The 15,749-nt window shown below is 39.1% G+C and overlaps 1 protein-coding gene across 11 annotated transcripts in view; it reads right to left on the bottom strand.

Annotated features, from left to right (window-relative positions):
• ADCYAP1R1 (ADCYAP receptor type I) overlaps positions 1–15,749 on the bottom strand; it is a 138,077-nt gene that overhangs the window by 73,373 nt on the left and 48,955 nt on the right. For all 11 annotated transcript variants that reach the window (XM_062621330.1, XM_062621328.1, XM_062621332.1 and 8 more), the window contains one exon: positions 10,330–10,435. In XM_062621330.1, the coding sequence (XP_062477314.1) occupies positions 10,330–10,435 (106 nt within the window). The remainder of the gene's footprint in view (positions 1–10,329; positions 10,436–15,749) is intronic.

Raw genomic sequence — 15,749 nt, forward strand, 5'->3', positions numbered from 1 at the left:
CCCCAGAGCGAAACAGAAGAGAAATTCTTCTTTGCTTCATCTCTCTTACAAAAGTTTGGAAAACTGTGTGAAATAATTGAGAGATCTTTCTCTTTGTCCTTTCCTGTTCCTTCTATGATCTTTCTCTTTGTCCTTTCCTGTTCCTTCGATTCCATGGAAGGAATATGGGGAAGCTACTGCACATTTTCCTCTCTTTTGCCAAGAGCATATTACCATGCACATTCTGAGTCAGCAGTGCTGGCTGGCATCTCATGGGCAGAGCCAAGGATCTCCCTTTCCCCATCCCCATCCTCCCTTGCCCAGGAATTAAAAAGGAAAAAAAACAAAACAGTTAATATTGGACACACAGTTTATGCTGCCTTGCTCTTCCAGCAATGGAAGAGGCCAAGAGGCCATGAAGTTCAGCAGGTACTGCAGGGATGTCTCCACTTTCTAAATCTCTTCAGCATCCTGCAGAAGAGATTAAGAACTGCTCCATTCTAATTTCCAACAAAAGAAAGAGCATAGCTTAAGTGCCTAATGAAGCAGAAATATGGAGAACTTTGTTGAAAAAACAGGGCTTAGTAAGGGCTTGGGGGGGTTGATATTTAAGGTGTTATTATGCATGTAAATTACTTTGCACTTCTGCTTTTGAAAGTAAGTGAAACAGAATTATCTCATTTTTGCAATGGTGAGTGTACATACACATATTTTTCTACTGCTTAGCAGATGGGGTGTTTAATAACTTGTTATAGTACTGTAACTTGCTCATCTGTCTGAAGATGATTTAACTTACTGTTCTTCAGTTTTATTTTGCTGAGGAAAAATCAATATGCAAAACCTGTCAGAGGTCCAAATTACTACACTTACTCAATTGCATGTATTATTGAGTAGGAAGTTTCCTGTAATGAATTTCTTGGCTTAAGTTTGCAAGGTATATTAAGAAGTAGTGCATGTAGCTCAGAATAAGCTGAAACAAGAATTGAAATTGCACAGTTGAGGAATTTTAGTGATTGGCCACCTATGTGAGTATATCAGTGCTTGCTAAAGTCTCGTATGAAAAACACATTTCACAGTAAGGAACAGGTTAAGAAGACTCTCTTGAATCTTGGTCTAACAACACTTGATTCATGACTAGAACTTTTCAAGTGATTCTACATACAAACAGATACCAAAAGGAGTGATTCTAAATATACAAAATATACAGCATGTTCCTCCAAAAGCCCATATGCTGGTGAAAAGGAAGTGATTCTTAACAGTATACAGAAAATCTTCCTGTTATTAATGGAAAGCCACTGGAATTTGCTCTAAACCCTTCTTTTTCCCATTGTATTTACTGTTCTCCCATCTCTGTCAGAGGTACAGTGCTAGTGCTAGTGGGAGAATTTTTTCAGAAGAGGTACATGAGTTGGTCATATCTGAATTCTGCGTAAGGAGCTTGGATCCATAGAAAGCCTGAAGAAAGGAGTAGGGTTTTTGTAGCTAAGATAATTGGGAAGACTTCTGATGATAGATTGAACATGCTGGGGTTTAAGAATAGGAGGGTGGTTAGTGCATTTATTAATATATTTGCATATCCAGCTAGGAAGAATAGGGCAAATGGCCCTGAAGCATATTCCACCTTCAAGCTTGAGACTAATTCGGATTCCCCTCCTATAAATTCAAACAGAGAGAGGTTTGCTTTGAATATCATGGAGATGTATCATATTATTGTGAGGGGTCAGAAGATGAGGTATAGAGGTTCTTGTGAAGTGGCAAGGGGTTTAAGTACAGACACTCTTTCCCATTAATGAAGCAAGCAGCAGCTGGCAAATCTGCTTTCCACAGTGAGATTCAACTGACCAATTACCAACATCTACTTTTAAATAGCCCCCAATTTTTTTTGTTAGAATAGATAGAAATAGGCAATCCTAGAGAACAATGCCTCTTATCTGAAAGGAGACATTTCAAATACGTCTGATGAAGTCATTCCTTCAAAAAGCCAACTTTTGTCCATTGACTGGGAAGGAAGCTTCAGGACAATAGCTGAGATAAAAAATAAAGAAACAAATGGCAAGAAATCTCAAGCTCCATGAGAAAAACAACTCCATGCTGCCTCACTGAACAAACTGTCCCCCCACCTCCCCCCAAAAAAAAAACACCAAAAAACAAACCCCCAAACAAACCAAAAACCTCAACCCTGCTATTGTTGTCAACCACATATCAAACTAGAGAAAGATAACTGAGGAAGTTCAAACAATGCCACCTTCACAGTAGGCTCAGGCTCACAAAAGCCCCATATATCCCAGAAAATAAGGTCCAACCAGTTCACTTCCTGGGCTGTGCTACTGCTAAGCCTGTTAAATCTACCTCTAATGAGAGACTGAGTGAAGGATGGAATAGAAACAAGGCAGAAACAGAAGGATACTGTATGATGCTTGATGACTACCATTGTACTCTCATGCAAATGACCAACTGTGTGACCACAGTCTCCAGTAAAGTGTGAGCACAGCGTGAGTAAAGGAAGAGTCTCGTCATGCTTCTCTGCAGCAGATGCCAGTTGAAACACTGCTTCCCATACACACTTCTACTGGAAAAGCTTTGTACATTCCACAAGTTCATAGCCCTGTCAGATGATGAAAAACCAGTGTCACACAGTGTGTTCCTGCTCTAGCATCTCTATTCATAGAATCATAGAATCACAAAATCATAGAAGGGTTTGGGTTAGAAGGGACCTTAAAGATTATGTAATTCCAACCACCCGGTTGCTGAGTTGCCAGCCCAGATGAACACAGATCTTATGTAGGCCGCATGTCAGAATGATACCATAGAGAATCTAGAGGCACATGCAGTTTATGCATATCTGAATCTGGTCCTAAAAATCTTCAAAGTAATTCCTTAATTCTTTCTCTTCAGAAATTTACTGGACACTAGAATACAATACACAGGCAAATTCTGTGGTTAATTTAAGATTTCTCTGAAATGTTGTCACTGCCAGTGCAGAGTAATTCAAAGTTAGTGCTATCTTAATCTGTGTTTCATCACTAGAAATAAAGATCCTAGAAACCAGTCAACTATGCCATTAATTCCAGCAAGAATCAAATTCACTCTTACTGCTGTGTTTTTCTCAGCAAGACTAACAATCTAAAGAAGCAATAAAGACTTACTTTTGTCAGCAAATATGGCAGGCAGACACAGAAATATGCCATGGGAATAGGAACAAAAGAGCATTTTCACAAAATTACCTTTAAAAGAATATCTGTTTGTCTGACACCTGACTCACACATTTTCACAGAAACTCAATGTGCTTTCAGGACCTTCATGAATACAGTTTGCATGCAAGGAAACTCTTTAATTCAGCACTGAAATGTATCTTCTTCTGCAGAAGACTACAGCAGCTGATGGGATACAGCACAAGCACACAGTACAAAAGGAGCTGCAAAGACCTGATGAAAATCATACTAAAATCATAGATGGTCAGTCACTTATAATTCAGATGACATGGTAATAGCCTGTGTGGGAATTTTTTCTGCCATGGTACTACAGATGTTAAAAATTTAAATGACTGTAAGTTGTCATAGAATCATAGAACAGTTAGGGTTGGAAAAGACCCTAAGATCATCTAGTTCCAATCCCCCTGCCGTGGGCAGGAACACCTCACACTAAACTGCGTCACCCAAGGCTCTGTCCATCCTGGCCTTGAACACTGCCACGGATGGAGCATTCACAACCTCCCTGGGCAACCTATTCCAGTGTCTCAGCAACCTTACAGTAAAGAACTTCTTCTTTATATCCAATCTAAACTTCCCCTGTTTAACCCATTACCCCTTGTCCTGTCACTGCAGTCCCTAATGAAAAGTCCCTCCCCAGCATCCCTATAGGCCCCCTTCAGATACTGGAAGGCTGCTATGAGGTCTCCACGCAGCCTTCTCTTCTCCAGGCTGCACAGCCCCAACTTCCTCAGGCTGTCTTCATATGGGAGGTGCTCCAGTCCCCTGATCATCCTCGTGGCCCTCCTCTGGACTTGTTCCAACAGTTCCATGTTCTGCTTATGTTTAGGACACCAGTACTGTACACAATACTCGAAGTGAGGTCTCGCCACCTCCAGCTGTTCATGACGGAAGATCATGGGAGCACAAGCACAAGAACATCACTCATTTAATTGCATAAGTTTTACTGCTGTTCATCGTTCATTTCTTAAATGGAGGGATCTGGTGTATCATGCTTGCAATTACACGCAATGCTCACAATTGCAGCTTGGGGCAGGGGAATTGTTTTAATTATCTTGCCCCAGCAGTAAAGCTTGTCCAAATGCATCTACTACCCTTTATATTTGAAAACAGTCATAAAAAAAAAAACAAACCAAAACCAACAACCAAAAGCCAAAAGCAAATAAAGAAGTATATAGGGTAAACACTCACTTCTGATAGCTTCCGCATACATAGGAAAGAAGCTGCCCTTGTTTAGCTCATCTTCTCATCTCACATTGTGTACACTGTGTAGCAGAAGACAACACTGGGCTTCTTGATATGATTAATGTCGGACAAAAATGAGAGATAGTACGGTTTAACGAACTAGCTGTCACTGTAGAAAAAAGGAACTCACAAGTGGAGCTGTGTAAATAATTGTGGGTTTTTTTTTTTCCAAAAGTTTAAAAAAAAAAAAACAACAAAAAATCCCAATCCAAGTCAGTATCTTACCCAGTTGCCTGTACAAATTCCATTCCACCTTTTGCTTTCTTTTAACTTATGTTCCTTGGTTATTAAAAGACTTCCTGGCAATTCTGGAGATTACAAAAGTAATAACCTTGAAAGAACCAGGTAGAAATTATTACGGATATATGCTATGCGATGGGAATAGCAGCTTATACACGTGTTTTGCAGTTAATGGTGTTTTCAGAGCTGTAGCTATTAAATTCCAGTACTTTTCCTTCCCTTCGTTTCCCATCTGAATGTAAGTTCAGCACACGCTGAGAAGATAACTAAAACTAGATTTCTGAGCAGGGCTTGCAAAGGAGGTAGGCCTCATTTAAACCACCAAAATGCTGTGAAATGTATCAGCAGGATGTGTTCATGTGCCCAAGGAGATAATAGAAATTTCTGCTCCATTACAGCAATTTTTTGCATGTTTTCTGAGTCATCTTAACTGACCATCCCCAGGCTGATGATCACCCCACCTATGTTTTAACTTTCTTAGAGAGTCCATTTAGCTGAAATTGTCCTCCAGCTTCCCTCTTAAGTTAGTAGAGAGAAAGGCCATTCCAGAGAACAATTTATCCCAGAAATGTCAGGAACCCATAGCAGTTTGAAAGGAATAGCTCTAAGGAAGGACCCACAGCTATTCTGTAGCTACTTAGACATAGTTTATACTAGACAATTTAGGTTAGTTACCAAAATCAAGAGAGACAAATCACATCCCTGGAGATAAAGCAGTGAATAAGAACTAGTAGGATTTGGGGATAAGATTTTTAGGACAGAGACTGAAGTATCCATATTTATCATGTGCACTGTAGAAAATCCATGGCAGAATACTGTCCTGGTACTGTGTGATGCAGCTACAGCCCTACACACTTCATCAATTTGCCATGGTTTAGGACTATACTATAAATAACACATGGTACTGAAGAGAAAGGGAATGTGTATTAAGGAAAGATTTTCTTGACCCTGAGACACATAGGATTATCAAAGACACTGTGATTCCCCATGAAGAACTGTACAGAGACCCCCTGTCTAATGGCAACCCAGCTAGATCTGGAAGCAAAAGTTGTACGATTACACAAACACAACACTGCTCTGCAGAAAATTATTTCTGCTCCTAAGACCATGATCTCAGCTGAGTTACAATGCCAAATTACTACCCCTGTTCAACTGGCGCTAATATGTGCATCTTCATATTATGTCTAGGCTACAACATGGATGGGGTTTTAATCCCTGCTACCAGAAAACCTTCACAGCTACAATTATCATTATTATGCTATTGGTCTTGCCAGGCAGATCACATATACATACATATATATAGCTTGGCTGTATATTATAGAGGGCAAAAAAAAGAAATATGCTAGAGCCTTTTCCAAGAAACAGGAACATATGTGTAGTTCACCCATTAGAGTTTTGTCCTGCCTCCAGACGTGACTAGCAAGAAACTTTTCCATAGGTCATTCTAAAGCAGTTTTTCTGTAGCACAGAATCCTTTCTTCCCCTGTCAAAACTGATCCTGAACTTTTTCAATGACAATGCACTTCCAGGCCTTCAGCTTCACTAATGGAGCTGAATTCGCAGTAGGCTAGCAACATCCCTTTTAGCTTTGCTCCATTTGAGAGAAAGATTCTGTATAGAGCCTGCCGCTTACTTTACGTTGGAATTGTGATGATTTTGTTCATTCCAGTATTGCTACATAGCTATTCACAGTATTCATACCAGCTAACCTCAGACCTCTGTAATGAGTGCTTTAATAGGCAATGTGAAAGAAATGGGCACTTGTTACAGTCTTCTCAATGTAAGATGGATGTCTAAAATAACGGAAGTTTAAGTCCTGCACATACTTCTGAAGTGTCTTTTAAGTACTTATTTTGATCTATTGACTATAAACAGATACATATTTCATTTGAATTTCTTGACTTGCCTGGCAATGCCACTGCCTTTCAACATTTTTCAGAGGAAGGACAGGAGAAGTGGGACTAGTTAACTAGGACTACAAGTTAAAGATTAATTTGACAGTAAGTCAAGTCATGAACCACAAAATCACCAATGAGTCCTAATCACTCCTATTTCTATTCAAGTTCTTTGTGTTCACTATTACCACAATTTGCCTCATTCCAGACTAGTGCATTTGAGGCACTATAAATATTAAATCAGAGGACCTAGTTCACAGAGCATTCAAGGAACTCCCCCACCATTTGAGAGAGCACCAAATTCAGAGGACAAGTCAGGAATATAAAGTTCCAACTGTGGAAAGCAAGACAGGTAACAGGCTGGGAAAAGCCTATCATGCCAATCTACAGCTGTAGAAATGTTCTACGCTTTATGAGCAGGGCTCTTTCTATCATAGGATTTCTCTGAGTAGCATACTTCCCAGCTGTGACCCTGAACAATATCAGTTAAAACTGGTTAGTGCATCCCAGAGCAAGCCAGAAAAATGTGTAAGACCCTTGGAGTTACAACTACGTCAGACAGAAGCTCACCAGGAAGCAGAAGACAGCTGGGAGATTCTCTTTGCCAGTGCATGCATGTGGAAAACATGAATGCGCAGGCTGCTGAACACCTGCCTGTCTTTTGAGGTCACACAGGCCTAAGTAGATCTGCTACAGTTAAGTACATGGATGGCATGAAGACCTACACATCAAAACATCCCATGGTAAAAGTTACAGTCCAGATTTTTTCACGTAATCACAACATTTAGCATGACTTAGGCGGTACAACAGAGCCAGATGCTTCAGGTAGGATTTTTCTCATAAAATGTAGATTGCTACATTGTAAATATTTACAACTGAGATGGTCACCCTTACTCCCATATATGTCCATAGACAAAAAAAGGTATCACCTAATCTTAACTGAATTATGTCTTAAGTCTACTCAGCAGATATTCAGAGCTACAAATGAGCAAGCTGACTTGCTCATTTGCGGTGTAGATGCATTTGCAGGTTTCAGCATTTAATTAGATTAATTCCATACTAAGTGTACTTGAACCAGGAAACTGCCATTAAGTATCTGAGTAACTCCTGTGCCATTCTTTTGTGACACCAGGGCTGGGAACATGTTAGCAGAGTCTAGAAGAAAATAAATAAAAATTAAAAAGAATGCATATGGATCAGCAGTGAGCTTAATCAATTCTTATCCGGCAGAACACCCCTTGAGGACTGTTGACAGTTAGAAGAGTGTTCAGCAGGAACTGGGGCAGCTCTACACTAGAACAGGGACAAAAACTCAGAAAAGGAAAATAGTAAACATTGATGTAGCCTGGCTACACTGCCTGGAGAAGTTAAATACGAAGTGATCATTCCTTTCTTTTCTGCCTTTTACATTAATTATTTCCCCTTATCACTTTAATTCCCACTCCAGAGCGAAGGAGTCAGATTCTGGTTCCTGCTGAGATTTCTTTTTTTTTTCAAATTCTCTTTTTCATTCAGGCTGTAGGTGATGGTCAAATGGGGATGGAGGCACACACCCCTTGTTTCTTTTCATATAAAGGCTCATGAAGAATTTAAAACATTTAAGAAGAAGAAGCCATCATAAAACTCATGGAGAAAAACAAACAGAAAATCTCAAGGCAACCATTGTCTCTGAAGCATTATAGGTATTACACAGCCGCAGAAGGAGAGAAAACAGGGCTGTGAAAAATAAAACGGTAATGAGCATAACATCTGGGCACAAGAGGTAGAGGGGGAGGGAAAGAGGAAAACATCAGAGCCCTGATAAATCAGGGCTGTATGCTTTCCTTAATACAGTGCCAGCCTTGTTCTTCAAGACCTGTGGTTGCAGTTGCAGAATCAACATCGTGCTTGTGTTGGATCTTACCCAGAGAGGCTCTGGGGAACCATTTAGTTTATGTCTGTGTACACAGATGCTGAACACAGCAAGGGGACAAACCCAAGGCAGGAGAGTTGAGTTATTGCAAAATGTAGGAACCCATAAGATGTTCTTCTTTTGACATCAAAGTGCATTTCTCTCCATGCAGTACTTATAGGAAGGAGAAATATCAGTGCAAAAGACAAGCTCTAAACAGGAGCAGAGATCCTACTATTACCATTATGGTTTTTTGCATCATGTGGGCACCCTGGAGTAGGATTCATGATCTGTGGAACTCATTGCACCAGGATGTGAACAACTAGAGGATGCATAGTGATCCTGGGACAACAGAATGAAGAGCAGCTGAGTTCTGCTGCTGAGTTAGTGCTTGAAAAGATTCACTCCCTGCCTGCATGCCTGATACATTTTAATCACATTATGATGCAAAAGCCTTTCCACTGGCTCTGGACCTCCTTTATCTCTGAGCTGTGGTTTTTGAATGTGGAAGAGGCAGAAGGGAGGAGGTCCATATGAATAGCCCCCCAACTGCAAGGGTTATTCTGGATTTGAGTGAAGAACTAGCTGGTGAAATGGTCTCTTTTGACCTGGGAAAATCTGTGAATTCTTGAATAAAAATAACAGCCATTGCATAATCATAAGAAGTAGGGCTCATGATCAGCTTCTGATATTATTCTGAGAATAAGGGAGGAGAAACAAATTTTTCTCCCTTTTTTCCCTTTCTTATGCCACTTCTGGACCAGAGAAGAACTGGAAAATTCTTCTGTACTGTGTAGAGAGGGTCTCAAAACATCCTTGGAGCTGAAATGAACTGCCTGAAGTATACGATTTCTTCAGTTCCACCAAACCACACAGTTCATTTGCCCAAAACTGGGAAGCAGAAGAAAAATGACCTTATATATGAGATGAAGAGCAGAATGGATATGAGATAAATATTCTCTAGGAAGTACTCCTAGAAGCTAAAATGCAGGAATGGCTTGCTTCAGAGGATGCTCTGGTAACACAGATATCTGCATTCTGCTCCTCCTTGCTTCTGGGGTAAAATATGTGGTGAAGAAAAGGGGAGAGAAAGCTCTCCTTTTTTATTGTACACACAATGCATTTTATCTGCTTTTCTCTGCAGTTTTACTAATTCTAGTCACAATAGAAGCAGCTTGGACAGGACTCAGAAAGCAGACCCTGATTTCCAATTAGTTTCTTTGAAATTCTTCGCTCTTTTCTCACTGGTGCCGGCCACAGGCAGCTCCTGCTGCAGTCAGTGAGAAATGAGGCAGGATATTAAACTATTAACTTCTTCTTTGCTTGCGGCCTCAGTTCCTTATCTTAGCAATAGCACCAGTATTCTTCATCAAGATTATGGTCATCACAATGTTAATCCCTGTAAATGTCTTCAGATCATGTGACAGAGGCACAAATTATTACTAAGCTGAGGAGGGAATGAGCTGTTACAGAACAGACCAATGATGCACTTAGTCTTATGTCCAGTCCCCAAAAGCTGTTACCACCTGCTCCAGCAGAAGACACAAACACTACCGAGGCCTATCCAGACATGCTGTTTCTTTTTTCTTTTTTCCTTTATAGATTAATTTTGTAGACATATATCACTGCATCACCTAAAGCACAGAAGCAAATTCCTGACCTCTGATAATAACCAGCAATTGTTCTGGTACATCCCCATTGATTGATTTTTGTCCTTATAATGTTTCTCTAAGCTCATTTAGCTGCAGTGATTGCACCTCTTACTGTAAAATGTTTGCATTGACATTGCCAAAACCCCCTGCAGACATGACAGGAAAAGTTTAGAAACCACCAGTTCAATGTACAAGGTACATTGCAAGCTGAAACTCACCTGGAGAAGAGTCATTGAGAGGGTTCAGGGCAGCTGCCCTCCGTATCTTCTCCAGACAAGTCTCCTGCTCCTTCTTAATGATGCAGTTGGAATGGGTTGCTGTAACCTGAAATGTGGGGAAAAATGTGGAAAAAGAACAATTACAAACTTCAAACTGTTAGTGAGCTTATCAGGCAACAACAGCAAGTTTTGAGGTCTCATTTCAAAGAGAAAAAAGAAAACACCCTTAGAAGATGAGAAAAAATGCAACAATTATTTATTTATCCCCCTCCTGCATCACCAGCAGTCTTATGGCCAAACCATGGAATTATAATTCTTATAAATTTTTTTGGCTTTTTATGTTGTCCTCCCTGTCAAGTAATTTCTAATGTGTTTGCATTATTTTATTGCATTCCTTCTTCATATAAAGCTGAAGCAAATGTACTTCTAAATAGAGAAATAACTAAGAGAGGAATCAGAAATCAACTGAGGCTCAGTTTGATCTCGCACCAGTTTCTCATGAACCTTGCACAACCCATTAACCTCACCCAGGATTCAAAACTACATCAAAAGCTTTCTCCCAGTCTTTTACCCTGTTCATTCCTTAATGTTTCCTTCTTCCTTTATTCCCCATGAATACAAGGCAACTTTCTTGCCAAAAAGGAATGTAATGCCAACTGAACAGAGATGGCTTGATCCAAACATTTTCTTTTTTTTTCCTAAAGCAGCCCACCATAAGAAGAAAACAAAAACAAAAACAATCCCAAACACAAAAACAACAAATGGTGGGGAAGAAAAAGATAAGTTATCTTATAAGAGGTACATTGCAACCAACAGAACGCAGACAATCCCAAAGAGGTAATAAAAAAACAATGTGATCCATTCCCAGAAATCAATACAAGATTTCATACCTTTTGCAGACAGTGGCTAGGGAATATCAGTTTAAGGGAATATCAATTTAAGGGCAATACTACCTCAGGTTTCATTAGATCATTTTATAGGGGCACTACTAAGGTTCAAATTACCCTCTGTGAAAAGCACCGTGAAAATCAGTGCATGGATTGAAGATGGAATAAATAGGTCATCCTGTTGCACTGAAGCAATTTTTGTGCTTCATATTTCATATTTCCCATCCCATATTTCCCAACCTGTTTCCTTTGCTCTTGACAATGGAGAACTACAGAGGAAGCAGAGTATATCTGTCAAGTGGTCTGTTTTCCCTTACGTACTAAGTAGGAACAAGAAAACAGGTAAAGCAATAATTGAATTCAATCTTCCTCAGTTAATTTTCAAGCCCTAGCTGCACTGTTAAGCTTTACTTCCCTCACATCCCAGTAAAGGGAATGGAGTGAACAGTTTGGGTCATTAATGCATCAAACAGCCACTACACACCCAATACACACTTAAAGTAAATGTTAAGTCATGTGTAATCAGTTTGATGGAGCTTGTGTTGCACTTTTTTGTGTGATAGGAGATACTGAGCCATTGTACAGTTTTGACTTTGTAATACTACAAGCCCCCAACCCTATATCAAAGATAGAAAGGGTTTCCTAACAAACCTCTACTGGAAATCTTTACTCATCATTTGTAGGAACTGACAATGCGATGCAGTTTCATCTCCAAGATCCCAGTGATGAATTTCAGCTATTTTCCGCATGGGATACACCAGGCATAACTGTATTAGATTTGTTCATCTTCAAAACAAACATTGTTCTGCTCTAAGGGCTCCCAAGAGCCTGGAAAATATATATTGTCACAGATCTCTAGGATCTCCCAAGAAGATAAGGGCTTTTGCTACATCATCCCCTAAACCCTGATGAAGATTGAGAAAATTGCATTGGCTGACATTCAAGTTCTTAGAATACCTTTTAAAAAGATAAAAGAGAAATAACAAGTAAATAATGGTTCTGCTGCTGGTGGTGGGTTCACTCTCCACAGTTGCTCATATGTGTCCAGGGATTGTCTCAGTACATGAATGTGACAGTTTCTATACAGTTCAGCATATGCAGATTAGAAAAGTTGTCACTTAGTAGCAGTAGTAACAATAATACAAAAAAAAAAAAAATATTTTCTATGCAAGTAGGATAGAAATAAAAAAAGGTAAAGTTTCTTTGCCCACTTGTTGTTAACCTCAACTCTTTTCAACTTGATATTGTGTATGTTAAATGTATAGGAATTCAAAACATATATATATATTTATATGTATGTATTTATGCAAAATCCATCAAAGGATACTAAACAATAAGAAGCTCAGCATGCACAGATTTTTCTATGGGGTAATCACAGGCCTTTGACAGGAAGGTTTAGATTCAGTCTATAGTGAAAAGACAAAAGAGTGTGATTTATCCTTCTTATTTTTGGTGTCTTTTTTGCAGAGGCAAACCAAAACCAGGACTTGATTCATTATAAGGAAAGCCTAAGGTTAAAAGCTGATTTTATTGTTTTTCCTTGTAGCCAGTCAGATCTCTCTGACTAAACTGACTAAATTTAGTCAATTATATCTGAGCAAGCCTGGGTCAGGATGCATTTGAAATGTAGACTGCTGGGTGCAAAGAGAGCACTACAACAATGTGCTTCACCTGTCTCTGTAGCCTTACTTAAGCTTTCATATTGGCAGAATATTTTGATGTGACTTTCCATAACCATTTTTATGCCATTTTGTAGCAGTCTTCACCAACAGATTAAAAAAAAAATAAAAAATATATAAATATTGGGGAACATGGAAAGTGAGACAGAAAGCAAAGAAAGGGAAGAAACGTTAACCTCAGAGACAGAGGAGAGAGTAGAAGCTGCCTGTCATCACTAATAAGAAGATGCATCTGAGAAAATAAAACCACGTTTGGCTTGTTAATAACAAAAAGTTTCTCTGTTGAATGCAGAGACACTTTAATGTTATGTTTTCCTGAAAGGATCCACGTTTCATGTTTCTCCATTAACTATGCACTGGTAGAGCCTTTAATTTGTTGAGTCAGTCTTCAACAACTGAACAGCAGAGAAGAAATCAAATGGCAGTGTAAGCTTGAACTTCATGGCCTCCTGATTTCATTTCTTTTGCCTCAAGGACATTTGCAATTTCCTGAGTTCAGTAGACAGTCTAGTTTCAGTTTCCCAGAAGAAATCAGTGATACATGCAGTAAAAGAATATTTTGACGCGTACTAGAAAAATCAAGAAACCAAGTGAATAGTGCATGAAATTCAACCTTTTTAAAAAATTATTACTCTCCATGGAGTGAAAGAGTTTGACTCACACCAGCCATATATTTGTATAGGTACAAATACAATAAATACAATCAATGTCTGTTTTGTTCTGAGAGAACACAGACAAAAGTAAGCAGCTACTGCACTACAGACGTACAACAAATTAAGAGTGTTTGGTTTTCTCCATTTATTTTTATTAAGGTGGCCACCACTAAAATAAACTGGCATCTGTGATTTGTAAGTTGTACCATTTCACTCTTTGCTGTTCCCTTGACATTTTGGTAAAATTAAGACCAATCATGTTATTATGTTATAGTCTCTCACACATTCTCTCAAGGTGTTGCTTTAGTGTGATCTGTTCCATTAAGAAAGCCATAGATAGTACATAAAACTGAGCAGAGAAAAAGGTGAACGCACCTGTGCTGCTTCTAGACCTGCTCTAGCTATATGTGAAATCAGATTAGCAAATTCTAGAGTCATGTGTTTAAACAAGGCATTGCTCAAATATGTGGATGCTCCAGGAAAGGAACCATGTAAGAGGAATTGTGCAGATCAGAAAAGTTTCACACGTTTCCCTGGTCATGGAAATAAAGACATGTTGCCAGCTTATTTCAGCAGAAAATTTAAATAAACTTGCTTTCTTCTTGGTTTGGTTCAAGTATATCAAACACTGGGAACAAGGTAACTTCAAGGAGAACTCCTTCCTTTCCTCAAGATTCCTATACTGGAAAGATAACACAAGCTGTCTGATTTGGTGCATAAAGATCTATAGAGCACAGAAACAGCTCTGCACCTCTTCCCAACATGTAGCAAACTGTGCTTCACATTAAGCATGGTGTGGTACAAGCCAGTGACATTGTGCCTTTGACCCTCATGTCCCAGAAACCTGCAAATAGGGTGAGAATGGCCTTAATAATACATCCAAGGAGCACAAAGCAAGGCTGTGAGTAGACGCCAGAGAGAGCAAGACTGGACCACATTAGGAAGGTGCTTACTAACCACTTGCACTAAGGAACAAAGGATATGAATTTAAATGTAACATTCTGCTTATGTAGCTGCCCTGATTTATGCACTGTGTCTATAACAGTAATATACAGCTGTACCCAAAGTGAGCAGGCCAGAAGACTAAGCACAGAAGTCTAGACCATGTGTTTAGATGTGCCGTAGTGTATCTTACTTGACCTCCAGCTGCAGCTGCTTGCATAGGCCTTTATGTTTGCCCTTTGTCAGAACAGTTTGGACTCTGTAGGGTATCTCTGATGGCAAAAGACATCTATGATTTGCCATGTAAATCATTTCCTCAGTTATAGCAAGTAGATAAAGGTCTTCTCAGAGGAAAACCAGGACATTTTCTATGGATTGGACATTATCCCTGTGCCATGTTCATAGTCACTGATAAAGGCTTGTGCATAGGAAAGGTGGTTGGGTGTCTGGAAGGATTTGGAAATTTTTTAACACATCAAAGCTGGGTATTGAAAGAAATCTCAGTGTTATCCAAACTAATCATCTTGTGGGCCAACAGTGCAGAGAAGTCTAGCCAAGAAACCTGAACTGTCTTTGACTACAATCAGTTATTAAAAAAATACTGTTCTTCTCATTTTATTCTGTGTAAGAATATTCACAATTGCTTTAAAATGTGAGTTCACTGTACAACTTAGTAAGAAAAGCCAGCAGTATTCTTCAGAAACTCCAGGATTGATATGTTTTGAAGAGATAGTAAAGATGTGATAGTGAACTCTGCAATTCACTTGGCATTTGCATTTCTACAAAGACCTTCTCGAATATGGCAGTTCAGTACCATTAGCTGTTCTTTCCTCTTCTGCATTATGCCTGTTAAGGCATTTTTCTTTTCAAAACGAATATTTCCACTCCATTCAGGATATGGCATATCAGGCATCATGACAATAAGGAGAGGGGTAAAGAAATACAGATAAGACAAAGCAAAGAAACAACAAAAAATCCCTTCAATAAATCCCTCATGGACAATATCTTACATCAACATAGAGAAGAAATACAGTCTCATTCCCCTTTTTTGTCTAACTGTTGTCTCTAAAGTAACACAAGACAGGAGTTTAATCTGCTAGATATATTAGATCACTCACTTTATACTGAATTACACTTTTTATTAATTCTATTATGACTTTCAGTTTTAAAAAGTTAGCTCAAAACATGACACATTATTATGTGAGCATTGCCAAAAAAAGCTTACTTTGTCATGGAAACCACACTACTAGAAATAATCC

This window comes from Pezoporus occidentalis, unplaced genomic scaffold, assembly GCF_034315485.1.
Source record: "Pezoporus occidentalis ecotype Australia unplaced genomic scaffold, CSIRO_AGI_Poc_V1 ctg23, whole genome shotgun sequence".
NCBI lineage: Eukaryota > Metazoa > Chordata > Aves > Psittaciformes > Psittacidae > Pezoporus > Pezoporus occidentalis.